At 42.1% G+C, this 18,024-nt stretch overlaps 1 protein-coding gene across 1 annotated transcript in view; it reads right to left on the bottom strand.

The window, feature by feature from the left end:
- Positions 1 to 18,024, bottom strand: part of LOC311145530 (connector enhancer of kinase suppressor of ras 3-like) — a gene marked incomplete at its 5' end in the record, with an annotated part of 91,559 nt that overhangs the window by 4,704 nt on the left and 68,831 nt on the right. The window contains 10 exons of the mRNA XM_084181795.1: positions 471 to 825; positions 1,313 to 1,437; positions 1,578 to 1,639; positions 1,740 to 1,811; positions 1,983 to 2,056; positions 2,515 to 2,684; positions 3,311 to 3,350; positions 4,901 to 4,954; positions 14,884 to 14,926; positions 16,633 to 16,670. Of these exons, the coding sequence (XP_084037921.1) occupies positions 471 to 825; positions 1,313 to 1,437; positions 1,578 to 1,639; positions 1,740 to 1,811; positions 1,983 to 2,056; positions 2,515 to 2,684; positions 3,311 to 3,350; positions 4,901 to 4,954; positions 14,884 to 14,926; positions 16,633 to 16,670 (1,033 nt within the window). The remainder of the gene's footprint in view (positions 1 to 470; positions 826 to 1,312; positions 1,438 to 1,577; positions 1,640 to 1,739; positions 1,812 to 1,982; positions 2,057 to 2,514; positions 2,685 to 3,310; positions 3,351 to 4,900; positions 4,955 to 14,883; positions 14,927 to 16,632; positions 16,671 to 18,024) is intronic.

The raw sequence follows: 18,024 nt of genomic DNA on the forward strand, positions 1-18,024 counted from the left end.
AACATCAGTGCCCGACCTTATTAATGCTCTTGTGGCTGAATGGAAGCAAGTCCCTGCAGCATCTAGTGGAAAGCCTTCCCAGAAGAGTGGAGGCTGTTATAGCAGCAACTCCATATTAATGCCTATGATTTTGGAATGAGATGTTCGACGAGCAGGTGTCCACATACTTTTGGTCATGTAGTGTATTTTTACTGTCAAGCTCTAATGTGCTGCCAAAGACCAACGCTGTAACATTACACAACCAGAGGCAACAGGAAATGTGTTCTACTTGCACATCTCCTATCCACAGGTCTGATCACATAAGAACAAAAGGCATCCAAAGTGCACAACTACTGCTCTCACTTTTCCTTAATATCACAGAATTTGTGAGATGGGTGAATTTTCCTTCTCAATTAATTAAGTAATATGTTCCCCTTATTTAAGTCAACAATTGTTCAGAGAAAAAAAAACAGCTAAAGAAGCCTTCTCACCATCTTCTGTCCCTATTCCTAGCACAGCCACCTCCTCTGTCTGCTCCCTGGGGTTAAAGTCCTCCTCCCTGGCTGTGCTCCCTGGGGGGTCCTGGTAGGATGAAGCCTCCTGGTGGTGCTGTAGGGGCTCCTCGTTCTCCTGATGCTGTGGGGGCCGATGTGTGTGGACCTGCACAGAGCACACCACCGTTTCCCCGGCAACAGGAGAGGCCTGCGAGACCAGGTCCAGCCAGGACTGACGATGCTTGGCCAGAGAGGACACGGAACTCTGTGATGTCATCGTGCTGACAGGTGAGGAGAAGGATCCATTGGTCTCGCTGGGAGGGGGGAAGGAGTAGGGGGGAGGGAGGCTATCCTGAGAGACATGAACATTAAGGATGTTGTTCAACAGGATTTTTGAACTTTTACTGTTGAAAAGCGATATCCCAAGTATAAATACAGTAAAGCACACGCACTAAAGGCTAAAAAAAATATGTTTTAAGCATATGTTTTAGACAACTGCAAACTTTAAGGAGTAGGGCATTCAAGGAGTTGGTCTGATGGGAATACGTGATGTCATCAGCCTCCCCCTTGCTTGAGGAACAATAGAGGAGCAATAGAGAACAAAAGAGGAAAGGCCCCACTTGTGCCATGTCATGACATATCTGGACTAGCTATTGAGATGTGCCTTTTGTTAAGTAAATCAGGTGTTAAATGAGGTGAAAAGACTGGAGTGCCACTTTAACGCTCAATGCAACACAGTGTAACTAGGGCCCAAAGTTTTTCTTGGTCAGGTCACACGGTTAGGAAAAACTCCTAGCCTTAATTACCAGAGCTTCCTCAACTGCCCAGTGCCTACTGACCTGATGTCCACTGCCAGGTGGACCACCCACATCCACAGAGTCCTGGCTCATCTGCTCTGAGTATGGAGGAGGGGGAGCCTCCATCATCTCAGCCTCCTCGTGATCACTTGCCTCGCTGTAGCACTCTGGACACATACAGAGTCAAAATGCTTGACAAACAATCAGCAGTGATACTGAGGCAATAGTAGTAAAGAACAGAATAAGTCAGTTGGTGGAATGGACCACAACTGATAAATCATTCTGACTGATCAACATGAAAACTTACCAGCAGTGTTGCTCTCTGCTGGTTCATATTGGACTGAAGCGAGCCCAAGCTTATTCAACCATCTGCAAAAGACAAACCGAGAGAGACGGTCACATTCCTCACTGTGTTTCTATGATGACACTCTTAACATGACTTACATGACACTCTTTTCATGTGACTTACATGTTCATCTCCTCGTAGGTATCAGCTGCAAAGTAAAACATCATGACTTGCGGGTGACATGCTTTGATGGCACTGCAAGAGACAGAGAGAGGTGAACATTCATTTTCTCACTTTGTGTTCAATCATTCACACTCTGCTCAGATTGAAAAAGTGTCAGTAAATGGTCATTGATTACCTGGAATAGATTCATTGACCATTTTTAAACCAACAGTGATTTAGTAAAATAAGAAACAAGTTACTTACAATTTTTTCTTGCACTCCAGTGCTCTGTCGATCATGAAGTCAGTCAGGTTAATGTATCCCTCTGCTTTCTCTGCCTAAAAATAAGACAGGATTGACAGATGCTTAGCATTAAAGGGAATCCCCTTTCAAAGCAATGAAAACATAAACACTATTCCAAGCACCATCACCTAATTCATAACACCTTCAATTCTTGATATTGATTTACGCATTGTTGAGTTCAGAGCTTGCAAAAAAAGGCATTTCACTGTACTTGTGCACTTGACATTCAAACTTGAAACACCCGCCACCTTTTCTCAATTTCTAGTTCCCTCAAATTTGTTTGGACACATGGTAAACATAGGCTTTATTAATTCCTCCATCATGCCAGTAAGTCATGTAGATCACATCCGTCTCTGTAGAAGAAACGGACACTTCCAGCTTCAGGAAACGCCATGTCAGACGGACTAATTTCCAGCAGTGACAAGAGGCAGCAGGCAGCTGTGGCAATGACAGGATGACTCAGCGTAGCGGGCTAAGTGTGAGCGTTACTCACCAGCGGATTAGTGTACCAGTACAGGGAAGTATTCTTCAGCACAAACCAGTACTTCTTCCATTTGAAGCCCAGGAAGCCCTTTCCTTCCTTCTTCCTGTTGAGCCAGCCCTGGTGGTCAGATTCCCCCAGCTCTTTAACAGAGACCCTCCGTCTGCTCATTGTCACATTGCCTGAACACAGAAACACACACAGAGGAAATAGTTCCTGAATTAATGTACCGTGGTTGGATGCAACAATTAACCCTCCATTTCAATGTATTGCCATGCAGCCATTTTAATAAGACACTTTGATTGATCTAATAAATTATCTTCAGCAAGGTACAAATCATATTTACATATTTATGAGAGCAATGACTCCAAATTGAACATCCTACTTAACGCAACAGATTTGTTAAAGAGATGTATGCGGTGTAAGGTTCACCTGCTGATACTGTATTAAAGCTACAGTGTTCCAAGTACAGCAAATTCAGAATCTATTTTAACCACTTTCAGCCTACCTGTGTCACATGTAAGTTGTCAGACAGAAAGTAGTAGAAAGTAGTCAAAAAGGTCTTCCAAAGGATGTATATCACACACAATGAAGCACAGACTGCTCAGCATACAGTAACTGCCCATGAACAGAAGGCTAATAATACTGGGCTCTCTTGCTGAGCCTTGTCTTAAGGCATCTTCAACACAACCCTCCACACACACACACTAATCATCCTGTCACTTCACACACGCCCACATCAAGGGGCCAAATTACAGTTGAGGGCACAGACAGCAAGAAGCAGAATCAGGCCTGGATAACAACTTACCTCCTCGAGTCTTCCTCCTGGACTTCTGTCTCAGGGAAACCTTAGAGAACAGAAGAAAGGTAGTAAGAGGTCAGATAGTAAGTAGTTCAGGAGATTGGTGGTTGAAGGTAGTGCTCGATCAGACAGTCCCTCACCCAATAACCTCAACTATAGTATATCTGTAACATCCTGTTTCACACCACCAGTGTCACATATATCGCTCTCGCTCTCTGTCTCTCTCAAACATAATCATTTGTTGCCATCTTGTGTTTAATTCTCTCGCTCTCTAACATCCTCTTCTGTCTCTCTAGTGTTTTCATTCTCTCTTTCTCATTCTCTCTGAGATATTCGAAATGCGGTATTCACAAGAAATCAAATAACGTATTTTTTATATATACTGAACAAAAATGTAAACGCATCATGCAACAATTTCAAAGATTTTACTGAGTTACAGTTCCAATGAGGAAATCAGTCAATTGAAATAAATAAATTAGGCCCTAATGTATGAATTTCACATGACTGGGAATACAGATATGCATTGTCACTTTACCCCTACCTACATGTACAAATTACCCGAATTATCTCGACTAACCTGTACCCCCGCACATTGACTCCGTACCGGTACCCCCTGTATATAGCCTTGTTATTTTATTGTGTTACTTTTCTAAACATTATTTTATTTAGTAAATATTTTCTTAACTCTATTTTCTTAAAACTGCATGGTTGGTTAAGGTTTGTAAGTAAGCATTTCACGGTAGGTCTACACTGCTTGTAATTGGCACATGTGACAAATAAAATTTGATTTGATACCTGAAAAAAAATGGCCCTCATAATGGGCCTCAGGATCTTGTCACGGTATTTCTGTGCATTCAAATTGCCATCGATAAAATGCAAATGTATACGTAGCCCGTAGATTATGCCTGCCCATACCAAAACCCCACCTCCACCATGGGGCACTCTGTTCACAATGTTGACATCAGGAAACCGCTCACCCACACAACGCCATACACATGGTCTGCGGTTGTGAGGCCAGTTGGACGTACTGCCAAATTCTCTAAAACAACGTTGGATGCAGCTTATGGTAGAGAAATAAACATTCAATTCTCTCGAAACAGCTCTGGTGGACATTCCTGCAGTCAGCATGCCAATTGCACGTTCCCTCAAAACATGAAACATGTGGCATTGTGTTGTGTGACAAAACTGCACATTTTAGAGTGGCCTTTTATTGTCCCCAGCACAAGGGGCACCTGATCATGCTGTTTAATCAGCTTCTTGATATGCCACACCTGTCAGGTGGATGGATTATCTTGGCAAAGGAGAAATGCTCACTAACAGGGAAGTAAACAAATTTGTGCACAAAATTTGAGAGAAATTAGCTTTTTGTGCATATGTAAAATATCAGCGAATTTTTTGTTCAGCTCTTGAAACATGGGACCAATGTTGCGTTTATATTTTTGTTCAGTGTATAAAGTTCATTTATATATTTAATGATGACATCATATGAGAAAGGAATTGCCGACACAATTTGTGAATCCTGCCTGCCTTAGAATAAATGCCATTAAAAAAAACGTTCTTAGAGACAGAGACCTATAGATACTCTCCAATACTTACCGGGTTGTAGTCATCAGCTGCCATGGAGGGAGCCAGAGATATAGGGAAGGCAGCCTGCAGAGAGAGACCTTTTTAGTTTATCCACAGACCTTTAAATACACATGCACCGTGGTTGGATGCAACAAGAAACACAACATTATTTACCCCCTTTTTAAATCAACAGACTGAGTACAATACTTAAGTCAAAAGGTCAACTTGTTATTTTACATTTTAGTCATTTAGCAGACGGTCTTATCCAGAGCGACATACAGTTAGTGAGTGCATACGTTTTTCATACTGGCCCCCCGTGGGAATCGAACCCACAACCCTGGCGTTGCAAGCGCCATGCTCTACCAACTGAGCTACAGGAGGATTCAGAAAAAAGGGGGAACTGACTCATATCATGGATAAATAGGTGTGCATTTATAGCATGAACCCTGTAAGTTGCATTTTGCCCCCATAGGTCAACTTTCACATGATTGGATCAGCAGGTTGCTGGTTCAAATCCCTGAGCAGACCAGGTGGAAAATCAGTCAATGTGTCCTTGATCAAGGCACTTAACCCTAATTGCTCCTGTAAGTTGCTTTGGATAAGAGCATCTGCTAACTGACAATAAAAAATTGTAGTCAGTCCTTTTCATTACAGCATAATATCTTCAAACCAAACATGGAAACTGACATTGTCACTGGCAGAAACACAGTTTTATTTGCATTGACATCAACCGAACGCTGCTTGCACCCGCCCACCCGACTAGAATCACTACTCTCGGCGGGTCTGACCTAGAGTATGTGGACAACTACAAATACCTAGGTATCTGGTTAGACTGTAAACTCTCCTTCCAGACTCACATTAAGCATCTCCAATCAAAAGTTAGATCTAGAATTGGCTTCCTATTTCGCAAACAAAGCCTCCTTCACTCATGCTGCCAAACATGCCCTCGTAAAACTGACTATCCTACCGATCCTTGACTTCGGCGATGTCATTTACAAAATAGCCTCCAACACTCTACTCAGCAAATTGGATGTAGTCTATCACAGTGCCATCCGTTTTGTCTCCAAAGCCCCATACACTACCCACCATTGTGACCTGTATGCTCTTGTTGGCTGGCCTCACTACATATTTGTCGCCAAACCCACTGGCTCCAGGTCATCTATAAATCACTGCTAGGCAAATCCCCGTTTTATCTTAGCTCACTGGTCACCATAGCAACACCCACCCGTAGTCTGTGCTCCAGCAGGTATATCTCACTGGTCATCCCCAAAGCCAACACCCCCTTTGGCCGCCATTCCTTCCAGTTCTCTGCTGCCAATGACTGGAACGAACTGCAAAAATCTCTGAAGCTGGAGACTCTTATCTCCCTCACTAACTTTAAGCATCAGTTGTCAGAGCACCTTACCGATCACTGCACCTGTACACAGCCATTTTGAAATTAGCCCACCCAACTACCTCATCCCCATATTGTTATTTATTTTGCTAATTTGCACCCCAGTATCTCTATTTGCACATCTTCTTTTGCACATCTATCATTCCAGTGTTAATACGAAATTGTAAATATTTTGCACTATGGCCTATTTATTGCCTTACCTCCATAACTTACTACATTCGCACACTGTATATATATTTTCTGTAGTATTTTTGACTTTATGTTTTGTTTTACCCCATATGTAACTCTGTGTTGTTATTTTTATTGCACTGCTTTGCTTTATCTTGGCCAGGTCGCAGTTGTAAATGAGAACTTGTTCTCAACTGGCTTACCTGGTTAAATAAAGGTTAAATAAAAAAATAAAAAATAGGATACTTCCTCAAGGGAACTGGGTTCCAAACATAGAATATCTGAAGGTTTCGATGGATGGAACCTAACAGACCCCATAGCCACACAAACCAAAATGTACCTTAACTTGAGTTAAAGTGTGTGCACCGTCACCCAGTAACCACTAGATGTCCCTCTAGCGCATCAAATGTGTAAAGTAGATAGGCTACACTTGTGGATATGTATAATACGCCAAACCTGTTGATTGAATTGTCACAAACTCTTGCTGTAGCCCATATATATTTAGTCTGTGCAAACAATTACACTTGCCATAATCATGCTGATATTAGTCTACCAAAGCCATCATTACTGAATGAATTTCACAAAATATACCATTATGGAGGTGCCTTAGGAAAAGGGAAAGAAATGTGTCAGATCATCAGAAGATCGTGGCAGCTGTATTATTAGACTTCAGTGCAGCCTTTGATATTATTGACCATAATCTGTTATTGGAAAAACGTACAGTATCAGTAAAAAGCTTGGACATACCTACTCATTCAAGGGTTTTTCTTTATTTGCATTACAGCTAGTGAAATCATTACAACCCTAAACAAAGAGTTGCAGTCAGTTTGGGAATGAGTGGCTAGTAATAAACTGGTCCTGAACATCTCTAAAACTAAAAGCATTGTATTTGGTACAAATTATCCCCTAGACCTCAGCTGAATTTGGTAATGAATGATGTGGCGGTCATTTTGGACTCATTGTTATTGTAAAAATGAATATAAAATGTTTCTAAACACTTCTACAATAATGTGGATGCTACCATGATTATGGATAACCCTGAAGGAATGAGTGAGAAAGTTAGACACAGAAATATCATACCCCCCAAAAAATGCTAACCTCCCCTGTTATTGTAATGTTGATAGGTCAGCATGTCTTGGGGTATGATATTTGTGTGTCTGTAACTTTCTCACTCATCATTATTTACGATTCATTCAGGATTATCCGTAATCATGGTAGCATCCACATTAATGTAGAAGTGTTTAGAAATATTTTATATTCTTATTTACAATAAAAGTGACTCCAAAATGAGACAATACATTATTTACCATTCATTTCTATGGATTACAGTCCTTGAGCTGTTCTTGTCTATTGATGTTCTTTATTATGTAATGTTTTATGTGGACCTCAGGAAGAGTAGCTGCTGCTTCAGCAACAGCTAATAAAAGACTAAATACTAGATCACAGGCAGAGGGTCCCCTCTAGGCCCACTTATGGTTTTCTGGGAGGAAATATGAGGGAAAATCAAACCTCTTCTCTCCCTGTGGGGAGCACAAGCTGTAGCCATTACATTGTCTGCATGCGTGAAAAGAGATAGTGCTCTGACTGGGGCTGTAGTGTTTGTGGATCGGATGTGGTGGGTTCTTCCTGTGCTGGGACACTAGGGGTAAACCAGCCACATTCCTGGAGCAGACAGCTTTTATAGAGGCTCCCTCCCTCCCCCTCTCTCTTCGTGTACCCCCTGACCTCAACTCTCATGGGGCTCCTTTCATGCCCCATTGCGCCCATATAGTGACAGGCATAATATAGGGACATAGCAGGCTACACGTGTATAATACGTAATCCTGTTGACTTGACATTCATGGAATTGTCACACTCTTGCTGTGGACCTTATACAGTATATCCACAGTCTGTGCAAACAATTACAAGTGCACTTGCCAAAATCATGCTGGTATTACAGTCTGTTAAAGCCTTCATTATTGAATGAATTTCACAAAATATACTATTATATTTTAGAGGTTCTCTCCCTCCCTCTCTCCCATATCAAGTAACACCATTGTCATCACCAAATTAAAATGAACTGGGCCATTGCTTTTCAAATGGATGGAAAGATTGTTGCTATTGTTCTCATTCCTTCTAGGACAAAAGTCTTAGCATGTCGCATTAGAATGATTTAGCACTGAGCATGTTTTGGAACATAAAAAAGCACAGTGGGGGAAATGTGGCAAGCCCTCCGCCACTCATGTCAGAGCCCAATAGCCTTCCTGGGAATGTAGATTTGTCACACCATTGTGCGCTAAATCTCCCATCATGTTCCATTCTGAGAATTGTCACAGCACTTAACTAATATCCCCTGAGCCCTGCTCCGGAGCAAGGGGCTTTCACTGGCAGACACAGTGTCCATTCTTTACCCGGGGTCTCTCATGCTGGGCTTGGGCCCCGGGCTGCAGGGTTAGAGATGGTATCAGGTTCTTTACACTGCTCAGTGTGCTGTGACTACAGGAGATTGGCGAAGGCCCCAATGCGCTGTAAGACCCTGTTATAGGTAATTGACCAGTTGCCTGGCATTGTGGCACAACTTCTGCAGCAAACACAGTGGACAAATTGAGTTAACTCTTTGAGTGCTGCAGCAGTCCATAATTTGCTGAGCAATGAATATCCCCCCTCACTTACATACAGCACTCAAAGAGGAGGTCAGAGATCTGGCCGTGTGGTGCCAGGACAACAACCTCTCCCTCAACGTGACCAAGACAAAGGAGATGATTGTGGACTACAGGAAAAAAAAGAGGACTGAGCACGCCCCCATTCTCATCGACGGGGCTGTAGTGGAACAGGTTGAGAGCTTCAAGTTTCTTGGTGTCCACATCACCAACGAACTACCATGGTCCAAACACACCAAGACAGTCGTGAAGAGGGCACGACAAAGCCTATTCCCCCTCAGGAGACTAAAAAGATTTGGCATGGGTCCTCAGATCCTCAAAAAATTCTACAGCTGCACCATCGAGAGCATCCTGACTGGTTGCATCACCGCCTGGTATGGCAACTGCTTGGCCTCCGACCGCAAGGCACTACAGAGGGTAGTGCGTACGGCCCAGTACATCACTGGGGCAAAGCTTCCTGCCATCTAGGACCTCTATACCAGGCGGTGTCAGAGGAAGGCCCTCAAAATTGTCAAAGACTCCAGCCACCCTAGTCATAGACTGTTCTCTCTGCTACCGCACGGCAAGCGGTACCGGAGTGCCAAGTCTAGGTCCAAAAGACTTCTCAACAGCTTCTACCCCCAAGCCATAAGACTCCTGAACAGCTAATCATGGCTACCCGGACTATTTGCACTGCCCCCCCACCCCATCCTTTTTACGCTGCTGCTACTCTGTTAAGTATTTATGCATAGTCACTTTAACTCTACCCACATGTACATATTACCTCAACTACCTCAACTAGCCGGTGCCCCCGCACATTGACTCTGCAACGGTACCCCCCTGTATATATAGCCTCCCTACTGTCACTTTATTTTACTTCTGCTCTTTTTTTCTCAACACTTTTTTTGTTGTTGTTTTATTTTTACTTTTTTGTTAAAAATAAATGCACTGTTGGTTAAGGGCTGTAAGTAAGCATTTCACTGTAATGTCTGCACCTGTTGTATTCGGCGCATGTGACCAATAAAATTTGATTTGAAGTCGGAAGTTTACATACACCTTAGTCAAATACATTTAAACTCAGTTTTTCACAATTACTGACATTTAATCCTAGTAAAAATTACCTGTCTTAGGTCAGTTAGGATCACAACTTTATTTTAAGAATGTGAAATGTCAGAATAATAGTAGAGAGAATGATTTATTTCAGCTTTTATTTCTTTCATCACATTCCCAGTGGGTCAGACGTTTACATACACTCAATTAGTATTTGGTAGCATTGCCTTTAAATTGTTTAACTTGGGTCAAACATTTCGGGTAGCCTTCCACAAGCTTCCCACAATAAGTTGGGTGAATTTTGGCCCATTCCTCCTGACAGAGCTGGTGTAACTGAGTCAGGTTTGTAGGCCTCCTTGCTCGCACACGCTTTTTCAGTTCTGCCCACACATTTCCTATAGGATTGAGGTCAGGGCTTTGTGATGGCCACTCCAATACCTTTACTTTGTTGTCCTTAAGCCATTTTGCCACAACTTTGGAAGTATGCTTGGGGTCATTGTCCATTTGGAAGACCCATTTGCGACCAAGCTTTAACTTCCTGACTGATTTTCCTTCCTCATAATGCCATCTATTTTGTGAAGTGCACCAGTCCCTCCTGCAGTAAAGCACCCCCACAGAATGATGCTGCCACCCCCCTGTGCTTCACGGTTGGGATGGTGTTCTTCGGCTTGCAAGGCTTCCCCTTTTTCCTCCAAACATAACGATGGTCATTATGGCCAAACAGTTCTATATTTGTTTCATTAGACCAGAGGACATTTCTCCAAGAAGTACGATCTTTGTCCCCATGTGCAGTTGCAAACTGTAGTCTGGCTTTTTTATGGCGGTTTTGGAGCAGTGGCTTCTTCCTTGCTGAGCGGTCTTTCAGGTTATGTCGATATAGGACACGTTTTACTGTGGATATAGATACTTTTGTACCCGTTTCCTCCAGCATCTTCACAAGGTCCTTTGCTGTTGTTCTGGGATTGATTTGCACTTTCCGCACCAAAGTATGTTCATCTCTAGGAGACAGAACGCGTCTCCTACCTGAGTGGTAGGACGGCTGAGTGGTCCCATGGTGTCTATATTTGCGTACTATTGATTGTACAGATGAACGTGGTACCTTCAGGCATTTGGAAATTGCTCCCAAGGATGAACCAGACTTGTGGAGGTCTACAATTTTTTTTCTGAGGTCTTGGCTGATTTCTTTTGATTTTCCCATGATGTCAAGCAAAGAGGCACTGAGTTTGAAGGTAGGCCTTAAAATACATCCACAGGTACACCTCCAATTGACTCAAATGATGTCAATTAGCCTATCAGAAGCTTCTAAAGCCATGGCATCATTTTCTGGAATTTTCCAAGCTGTTTAAAGGCACAGTCAACTTAGTGTATGTAAACTTCTGACCCACTAGAATTGTGATACAGAGAATTATAAGTAAAATAATCTGTCTGTAAACAATAGTTGGAAAAATGACTTGTGTCATGCACAAAGTAGATGTCCTAACCGACTTGCCAAAACTATAGTTTGTTAACAAGACATTTGTGGAGTGGTTGAAAAACAAGTTTTAATGACTCCAACCTAAGTGTATGTAAACTTCCGACTTCAACTGTACATGATCTCCCGCTCCTTCTGAAAATATTCACAGAGGGAAAAAAAGAAATGTATGACTTACACAGCACCTCCCCCTCCCTCCCTTCCTTCCCTCAGCCTTACACAGCACCTCCCCCTCCCCACCCTCCACCTTACACAGCACCTCCTGACCCCACTGGATGAGTATGCCTGTACTGTATGTGTGACTTAGGGATTGACATTAACTCATGGCTTTCTGGGATATGACAGGAAGGGAGGAGGCAGGGAAGTGATCCCCAGGGCCCAGTTTTTCAAATGTTATCTATCTGGATTTCACCTATCAGTTAGGATTAAATGCATAGAAATAGAATGACTAGAACAGGAGTCCCCAATCAATTAAATGATTGGTCCATTCTATTAATTATATTTCTATGCATTTAATCCTATTCGACAGGCGAAATCCAGATATACACTACCGATCAAAAGTTTTACAACACCTACTCATTCAAGGGTTTTTCTTTATTTTTACTATTTTCTACATTGTAGAATAATAGTGAAGACATGAAAACTATGAAACAACACATATGGAATTATGTAGTTACCAAATAAGTGTTAAATAAATCAAAATAGATGTTATATTTGAGATTCTTCAAATAGCCACCCTTTCCCTTGATGACAGCTTTGCACACTCTTGGCATTCTCTCTACCAGATCTATAGTGTCTGCTGGTTGTCGTTCTTACCTATCCATCAAGAACTGGCTTACACTAGAGAAGCCAGGTAAGGTCATTGTCCATTGAGTTGGTGACTTCTTGGTTGAGGCAACAAAGACCAGCAGGCCACAAGACTCCAAAGACAAAGCCATAGATAGGGTGTTAAAGTGTTCTTTGTTGTGAGTGTTAGAATTCCGATTGAACAACTTTGCAGAGGAATAGCCAATTGAAAAAGCATTGGTGATCAGAGTATGTATGAAAAATGTATGCACTCACTAACTGTAAGTCGCTCTGGATAAGAGCGTCTGCTAAATGACAAAAATATAAATATACCAGCTTCATGAGGTAGTCACCTGGAAAGCATTTCAATTAACAGGTGTGCCTTCTTAAAAGTTCATTTGTGGAATCTCTTTCCTTCTTAATGCGTTTGAGCCAATCAGTTGTGTTGTGACAAGGTAGGGGGGATATACAGAAGATAGCCCTATTTGGTAAAAGACCAACTCCATATTATGGCAAGAACAGCTCAAATAAGCAAAGAGAAATGATAGTCCATCATTACTTTAAGACATGAAGGTCAGTCAATATGGAAAATTTGAAGAACTTTTAAAGTTTCTTCAAGTGTAGTCGCAAAAACCATCAAGCGCTATGATGACACTGGCTCTCATGAGGACCACCACAGGAATGGAAGACCCAGAGTTACCTCTGCTGCAGAGGATACGTTCATTAGAGTTACCAGCCTCAGAAATTGCAGCCCAAATAAATGATTCACAGAGTTCAAGTAACAGACACATCTCAACATCAACTATTCAGAGGAGACTTTGTGAATCAGGCCTTCATGGTCGAATTGCTGCAAAGAAACCACTACTAAAGGACACCAATAAGAAGAAGAGACTTGCTTGGGCCAAGAAACACGAGCAGTGGACATTAGACCGGTGGAAATGTGTCCTTTGGTCTGGAGTACAAATTTGAGATGTTTAGTTCCAACTGCCGTTTCTTTGTAAGACGCGGTGTGGGTGAACGGATGATCTCCGCATGTGTATTTCCCACCGTAAAGCATGGAGGAGGAGTTGTTATGGTGTGGGGGTGCTTTGCTGATGACACTGTCTGTGATTTATTTAGAATTCAAGGCACACTTAACCAGCATGGCTACCACAGCATTCTGCAGCGATACGCCATCCCATCTGGTTTGGGCTTAGTGGGACTATAATTTGTTTTTCAACAGGACAATGACCCAACACACCTCCAGGCTGTCTAAGGGCTATTTTACCAAAAAGGAGAGCGATAGAGTGCTGCATCAGATGACCTGGCCTCCACAATCCCCCTACCTCAACCAAATTGAGATGGTTTGGGATGAGTCGGACCGCAGCGCAGAGTGAAGGAAAAGCAGCCAACAATTGCTCAGCATATGTGGGAACTCCTTCAAGACTGTTGGAAAAGCATTCCAGGTGAAGCTGGTTGAGAGAATGCTAAGAGTTTGCAAAGCTGTCATCAAGGCAAAGGGTGGCTATTTGAAGAATCTCAAATCTCAAATATATTTTGATTTGTTTAACACTTTTTTGGTTACTACATGATTCCATATGTGTCATTTCATAGTTTTGATGTCTTTACTATTATTCTACAATGTAGAAAACAGTAAAAATTAAGAAAAACCCTTGAATGAGTAGGTGCTCTAAAACTTTTGACCAGTAGTGTATAACTTTTGAAAAACTGGGCCCATGCAGAGGCTTGGCTGCTGAATGTTCTGATACCCCCCAGCCAGGTAATCCAATACCCAGATCTGTCATGTCCAATAAGTGGCAGGTCAATTTCGACTACGGCTCATTTTGAGACATAACAGTGGGCTATGTCCCGCTGCTGATAATAGCCTCCAGAATGGCCACTTTCATGGTTAGCTATTAACTGATATTATTTGACTGGCAATGAAATGGCTCACGATTATGATTAAGAAGACCATGAAAGATATGGATAATGGTTTAGTGTGTGTGTGTGCATTCATGCATGTGTTGATGTGTGTGTACCAGGCCTCTTGTTTATATGTGTTTGATATAATAGGATTGTCTCAGAGGCCTGTCGTTTTTCCCCTCTGTTGAGGACAAAGGCCAAGGTCAGAGACATTCCTCCCATAGCAGGAGACATCCTCTCGCTCTCGCTCTTCATGACCGTGCTGTGCACTGGAGACTGTGGTTAAAGGGAGCAACACAGGGCTCAACCACCTCAGTAAACTCTTCTCCTCCAAACCACTGGTTCTCCAAAAACTACCCTTTAATTGATAGAGATTTAGAACTCTGCCATACCGTATTCCTGTTCATTTAATTGTGAAAGCAATGCTAAGTCTGTGTGCTTCATTCATCCTAGGAGTACTCCAGGGCTTTTCATCACCACTCAGCCAGTATGTGGGATTAACAGGATCATGGAGGATTGGGACGTGGGGAGAGAGACCAGGAGCCACTCTGAACCAGTGGAGTGGAGATAGAGTTCATGGACACAAAACAGATTATATTAGCGGTCAGACCAGAGATGTCCTTACCGCTTGGGAGAAGGACCAGGATGGTATATGAGGTTGGCTGTATCTGGAGAGAAGTGAGGAGAGAAGGAGACAAGATTAGAAACAAAGCATCTAGAATCTAGACTAATGACAATTAGTCAGGCGGCACATGGCTAACATTGACTTGTCAAAACCACTAATTCTACCCCCTGCATCAACCTCGACATACCACAGACACTTACTGTACCATTTTGGTTTGGGATGATAAATACAGGAAGTTGAAAATCGGCAACACATACTTAGAGCATCCTTGGCTCATACATAGGCACTTACTATCTTTATCTAGGCTCCATTTCAGTTCACTTTCATATATAATTTGCTGCAACAAAATGGATATTGTGGCCAGTAATAGGGTAGGTTTTTTTCTCTCTGTGTCGGGAGGACAGTGGTGATCTATCAGGCAAAGAGCCACAGCAGTATGGAACACAGATAGCTATCGCCCAGTGCTCAAAATACATAGATTTATGTCAGCAAGCTACAAGCCTCGCCCTGCAATTTCAGTGTATGAAGTCTTCGGCTTGTTTTTCCCCTGTCAGTTGATTCCTTACATCTCTACCCCCAGTGTCAGTAAATCCAGAATTTCTACTATGGTTTCAGAAGGTTGGTTTAAGATGTCTGAGACATGATGGTGAGATTTATGATCAGTAGTCCTACAGCTAATACTTCTGTGGATGTGCCCTCTGATTTTTAGAAAGGGCTGTGGAAAATAATTCACTAGGTGTGTGTACGTGGATTAGCTAGATACTTTTGAGTGTCCTAAACTTGTTATTGAATATTCATAATCAAGTATTTCTGCCATTACATGAATGTACATGCAAATAATCGCTCCATTGCCTACTCTATCGTGTAACAGTGTGATCTGAAATCTGTGCATTTAGGATTTATGACGGATATGAGTCTTAATATGTGGGCACTCATCATGAGGGTGACAAACAGGCAGAGAATGAGGTCTTAATATAGCAGTTTGGGTTGTGTGAGTGTGTTGGGATTAGTCATCAATCCCAGTGTTAATTAGTGCAGTCACTCCCTCAGGCCCAATGAAAGGCCATGGAGGCTCTACCAAACAGACAGGGGGATTGTTCCTTCCACCATCGTCAGTCAGTGGGTTGGAGCAGCTACAGTATTTATAGTTTGTTTGGAAAATCATGTTTTGTTATAACACTGTCATCATTTATGATTCCTCTTGTAGGATGTCATCGAAGTGAGGTTAATTTAATTTCAATAAGGGGAATCCGATGTCTTCAAAGATTAAACCCAAATCCGTAAAATAAGAACTATCCACATTCAGAGCCCTCTATTTCCACACAGAAGGATCTGGCCTATTCCTTCTGGGTCTTAATCATTCAAATAATGTCATGCCTTGAGGTTGTAACACTACCTGTCTGTGGTCTAGCATGTCGTATCCCAGTAGTCTGTCTGGTCCTCTGACACCATGATGAGGCTGAGGTTAGTTTTCTACCACATACTTTTTTTCATTGGTCGTTAAAATCCGGTTCAGAGCACCCACCCCTGGCTTGGTTAAAAACATGCCGCTACTCCCTGACTGACTGGGGGCTCCATAAGTGAGATGACACCAAATATCAGGGGTATTTGTCCTATCTGACCTCATACTTCACATGCTTACAGTACAACACACATGTAATTGAGAATGGGTTGTAATTGAGAATGGGTTATGTTATGAGAGTTATGGTTGACTATGAGTCAAATGAGTGACGTAATGTGACCACCCACCTGTTGCTGAAGCCACTGCTGGAGCGCCAGTCAGACACCTGTGAGTGACGGACACAAAGAACGAAGTTAACTCATTCACTACCCAGACAGCACTGGTCAACAGTTATTGGCCTTCTGAGTCACTTTCTCTGGATCTTCTGGCCTTGTGGCAGTTGTTGGTTAGAGACTACACTGGTCTGTCTTGCCCAGACCGTTGAAAGGCATTGGAGGCAAGACCTGCTCTACAGTAACCTAAAAATCCTTGATGTTTTAAGAACATATATCTAAGTGGCTAATTTATAAGTGTTGATTTACTAATGTGTTAAGTGGCACAATCGCTGATTCGCTTCCAAAGCTTAACATGTATCAAAGAAAAAGTAGAGAGCATGTCAATCAACACACTAACATTTTCTCCTGTGAAGAAAATGGTGAATAGAAAGAAGATCTGTCAAAATACAAATCTGTCAACATACATAACATCTTTCCCTTTTCACATCAACATAATGCACGGCTGTGGTTTTTGTTAGAAGTGTGCAAACAGCGCAGGGAGAAGCAAAGAGCAGGCTGTATTTTTTTCCACTACAAACAGATGAGTAAGGGCCGCAGGTTGCCATAGCTAGGCAGGCTAGGGCACAGAAGGCTAGGACGAAGAGAGACTAAAACAAACAGTGACAGGGGGCACCCAGACAACCGGTATAATCATGCAGGAAAAAGGGAGAGGGGGAGAAAGGTAGTGAGATTAATGTAGAAATGTGCCAAAGTCATGTTGTTCTTCTTGTCTAGTGTTATGATTTTCAAAAGCCAAATTGGTCTGCCAGCTTTTTTGATAAAATGTAACAAAGAAAATAAAATGAGTCACGAGTGCAATTCAGATGTAGGTGAAAAGGCGTACAGAGGTTAAAAGAGCATATTTTAAGCAATATAATATCTTGACAGTCCAATAAGACATATGCTTCCCTCTCCCTAATTAGAACTTAGGGTCAATTTAAGTTTGAAACAAGGCAGTTGCAGAAGCATGGCAGAAAGAGAGAGAGAAGGTAACTTTAGCTTGGCTATCTAGTTTCACCACATGCTTAAAAAAACAGAAGTAGAGTTCATTCTCAAAGGTCAAAGCAAATTAGGCCAAGTCATAACAGGTTTAAGCCCCTGAAGTGCCCCTCCAGGGTGAATAGCCACTGAAAGTAACAATTCAAACACCTTGCATGCAAATGGTTGGTGTGAAGATTTTGGACAGGTCACCAACAAATATAACAATATGTTTAATCTAGTTCTTCAGCAAAAATACAAATAATGACAAAACAAATGAGAACTGGAATCAACTGCACCTTTAATAATATACTATCAAAATGTTACAAAAAGGTACAATTGTATTTTTTACATTTCTTGACATCTCGTGGTATTTAATAATATTGT

The sequence above is a fragment of the Coregonus lavaretus genome (genome assembly GCF_964263955.1).
Source record: "Coregonus lavaretus genome assembly, chromosome: 18".
In the NCBI taxonomy this organism is placed as follows: Eukaryota; Metazoa; Chordata; class Actinopteri; order Salmoniformes; family Salmonidae; genus Coregonus; species Coregonus lavaretus.